This window comes from Tupaia chinensis, unplaced genomic scaffold (assembly GCF_000334495.1).
Source record: "Tupaia chinensis unplaced genomic scaffold, TupChi_1.0 Scaffold000659_1, whole genome shotgun sequence".
Classification (NCBI taxonomy): domain Eukaryota; kingdom Metazoa; phylum Chordata; class Mammalia; order Scandentia; family Tupaiidae; genus Tupaia; species Tupaia belangeri.
Genome location: NW_006160181.1, coordinates 670652 through 674246, shown reverse-complemented (window position 1 = coordinate 674246; position 3595 = coordinate 670652). Strand labels below are relative to the sequence as shown.

The 3595-nt window shown below is 59.7% G+C and overlaps 1 protein-coding gene across 2 annotated transcripts in view; it reads left to right on the top strand.

The window, feature by feature from the left end:
- INTS3 (integrator complex subunit 3) overlaps positions 1-2860 on the top strand; it is a 54389-nt gene extending 51529 nt beyond the window's left edge. For both annotated transcript variants that reach the window (XM_006159816.2, XM_006159815.3), the window contains exons 26-30: positions 114-281; positions 586-686; positions 878-950; positions 1129-1285; positions 1391-2860. In XM_006159816.2, the coding sequence (XP_006159878.1) occupies positions 114-281; positions 586-686; positions 878-950; positions 1129-1285; positions 1391-1468 (577 nt within the window). In that variant the 3' untranslated portion in view covers positions 1469-2860. The remainder of the gene's footprint in view (positions 1-113; positions 282-585; positions 687-877; positions 951-1128; positions 1286-1390) is intronic.
- The last annotated feature ends 735 nt before the right edge of the window (positions 2861-3595 follow it).

Below are 3595 nucleotides of genomic sequence, written 5' to 3'. Positions count from 1 at the left end.
TGATGTGAGACTAAGCCACAGTGGGGCTCGGGTGGGGCGGGAGGCTGGGATTTGGGAAATAAGTAGGTGGAGAGACCCAGCAGCTCCTGAGGCCAGCCCCCTGCCACCCCCAGGCCCAGCGAGGAGATGGTGAAGATGGTGCTGAGCCGGCCCTGCCACCCCGACGACCAGTTCACCACCAGCATCCTGCGGCACTGGTGCATGAAGCACGACGAGCTGCTGGCCGAGCACATCAAGTCCCTGCTCATCAAGAACAACAGCCTCCCTCGGAAGAGGCAGAGGTGGGACGTGGTCCCATCCGTCCTCCAGGCCAGGGCTGCCCAGGGTGGCGTGGTGCTGGCGTTGTCCCTGCCTGGCTGGTGGGTAACACCTAGTGGTCTGAGGCCACATGGCGTGTAGGACCTCTGGCCCGTCTGCCCCTCATCTCTGGTGCCCCATGGCCATCCACGTTCCAAGCGCACTTCCCTCACTCAGCCCTACCAGCCTCCTGTCCTCTTACGCCAGCCTCCATCTTCAGGAGGGCGGGGGAGGGGAGCCTTGCACCCCTGGAGGTCCGACTCTTGACTCTCATGGTTGCTTGTGCAGCCTGAGGAGCTCTAGCAGTAAGCTGGCCCAGCTGACCCTGGAGCAGATCCTGGAGCACCTGGACAATCTACGGCTCAACCTGACCAACACCAAGCAGAACTGTATGCTGGCCACCCTCGGGGCTAGGGATTTGGAACTGCCCTGCTCCAGGCTGCCCTAGAGCCATGAGGGGCGGGGGCATGGGTGGGGGCAGGCCAGAACCCAGAGCCTTTAGAGAAGACTGCCTGGCGGTGCCGTCATGAGCTGCCAGGCAGCCCACTGATCTCCTTCCCTGCTGTCCCCTCTTCTCTAGTTTTCAGCCAGACCCCAATCCTCCAGGCGCTGCAGCACGTCCAGGCGAGCTGCGATGAAGCCCACAAGATGAAGTGAGGCTCCTTCCACTCTGGGCCCTGGGAGGTGGTCGGGGAAGACTGCTGGGGACACAGACTCAATGACCGGCAAGACCCTGGTGTTAATGAGTGAGATCTAGGCCAGGGACAAGGAAAAGATGGGAGGCCTCCATAAAGCCAGGATGTCGCTTCTCTGAGAACTCCTTGCTCCTAGGTTCAGTGATCTCTTCTCTCTGGCGGAAGAATATGAGGACTCTTCCACCAAACCGCCCAAGAGCCGACGAAAAGCAGCTCTGTCCAGCCCTCGCAGTCGCAAGAATGCCACACAGCCCCCCAACGCAGAAGAGGAGTCGGGCTCAAGCAGTGCTTCTGTAAGCCCTCAGGCAGTGTGCCGGAGGCCCTGGAGCAGGGAGGTGGGTGGGGCTGGGCCAGCAGCTACCCAGGCTGGTAATGTCCCTCCTCCCCCACATCTCTAGGAAGAAGAAGACACAAAACCGAAGCCCACCAAGCGGAAACGGAAAGGGTCCTCTGCAGTGGGTTCTGACAGTGACTGAGGATCTGTATTCCCAGCCCCACCCCCAGTTGGACTGCCCTCTCCTCCTTGGGGAATCAAAGGTTAATATGGGCTGGGGCCACAGTAGGGGAAGCACCCTCTCCCCATTCCCAGGCTTACCCAGTTGGAAGGATGATCCTCCTCCTTGGCCTGGCCTGGCCCAGCCCTAGAAGCTGCCATGCAGCCCCAGCCCCTCCCCTCCTCTCCTGGGACCTCCAGCCCCCTCACAGTGCTGCTCCTCCCACTGATACTTGGGTTCTCATACAAGCCAGGGTTGTGCAAAATGTAACCGAAGTGGCAGTCCTCAACCCCCTGCTCCCTCCCCAAACCTCTCTCCTGGTTTCCCCAAGAGCCACTGCAACAGGGAAGGGAAATCAGGAAGGGCCGGAGAAGAGCTGGGATGAGAGTAGGCTCTGTGTGAGTGTCCGTCCTGCTTCCCCCTTCGGGTCTTGATTTGCTCTGAGCAGGTGTCTTAGTCACTGTCCACACCCCAGTGTGAAATGGGTGCCTCATCCACACGGTGGGGGTGCCGTTGCTCACCGTGGAGTAGAGGCCACAGCATTGAGAAGGAACCTGAAAGGGAGCCGCAGCCCACGTAGCAGGAGCTGGAGGCTGACGTTGGCACTTCAGGCTGGGCCAGAGCTCGGGGCAGTCCCAGAGGCAGGTTCCACAGAACTGTCACGTGGTCTCATTTCCTTGGTTCTGTTTTTTTTTTGTTTTTCTTTTCTTGGGGCAGATTGTCGTGTTTTAAAAGTTGTTTTTAAAATGACAATAAAGCCAGAACCTCTTTTGTGCCGGAGTTGCCACCCACTTTTACCCTGTGCATGTACAGGTGGTCTCAATTTAATTGGCACCCCCCCCACACACACACACACACACTTGTGGCTCACAACTTCCTCCTCTCCCTTTCTGCCCTACCTCCCCCATTGTCTAGACCCTGAGGCCACCCCTCATCCTTCCTGCCACTACTGTCCACGCAGCGGTGGATGCTGGCACGTCTCCCTCTGGGATGGCCTGTCCTTAGCCGCTGCTCACTCACTGTGTGGTATCACACTTCTGGAGAACTGATTGAGGGTGGGAGTGCTCCAACTTGGGTCTGGACAGAGAAGAGTCCAACTTGGGCCTGGTGGGGAGAGTCCAGATACCAGGGACAGGGCCTCTCCCTTCCACAGTCCTGGCCACTGCTGATCCTCATTTGTCTCCCTGCATGAGCCTGGGAGTAGAGGAGTGAGACGGGGGCTGACTGCAGATGGTCCTGCACGTTTGTCCTTACCAAATCCAGGTTCTCGCCTCAGCTGCTACTCCTTCCTTTGAAAAGCTAAACCACTGGAGGCTTTTTTCCTTCCTCTCTTCCCAGTTTCCTCTGCCCCAATTAAAACCAGGATGATGGAAAGCATTCGTAGGCTGGCCCAGATTATTGTACCCTCGCGCTAAGGGAGGGACCTCCGTTGTCAATGGCCCCTTCGGAATCTGGCAGTCTGGGCCTCTACCTTTGCCCTACATAAGTCGCCCCCCGCCGCCCCCGCCCCTGGGGTTGCTGCTGCTGCTCCTGGCAGCGGGAGGGGAAGGGAAGGCACGCATCTGGCTGTCCTGTCGGGACTTGCAGAACCCAATGGGCCAGGAGCCAGGGTCTTCGGTCTCTTCTGGGAGAGTGCAATGGTGCTACTCCATCACGGAAGAAGAGACATACTGAGGGGAAGATGGACCGTGCTCCAAACGCTCTCAAAGCGGTCTCCAAAGTCCAGCCAGCTGCCTAAATACTTCCTAGGGACATGACCCTGGGATTGAGGGAAGGCGCAAGCACCGCCCAGGACCTGGTAGGGTGCGGACTGGGTCGCGAGCAGTCCTGGAGGGAGCGCGTCTAGGGCGGAGCGTAGGCTTTGGGGAGGGCTGGGAGCCCGGGCCGTCCCCCGCACACTCTCCTCCCGGGCGTCTCTCCGCCCGTGGGGTGTGGTGGGAGTCCGGGTGGGAAGGGGCGTGTGCCAGCGCGCTCCCGCGAAGGAAAGGTCTCAGAGCAAGAGCGACAGTCCCCAGTTTTTCAGAAGGGACCATCAGGGGTGTCTGCGAGTGGCAGGGGCTGGACGTGCGGAGTGGAGAAAGGGCACCATGGCTGCCCTCCTGCTGCTGC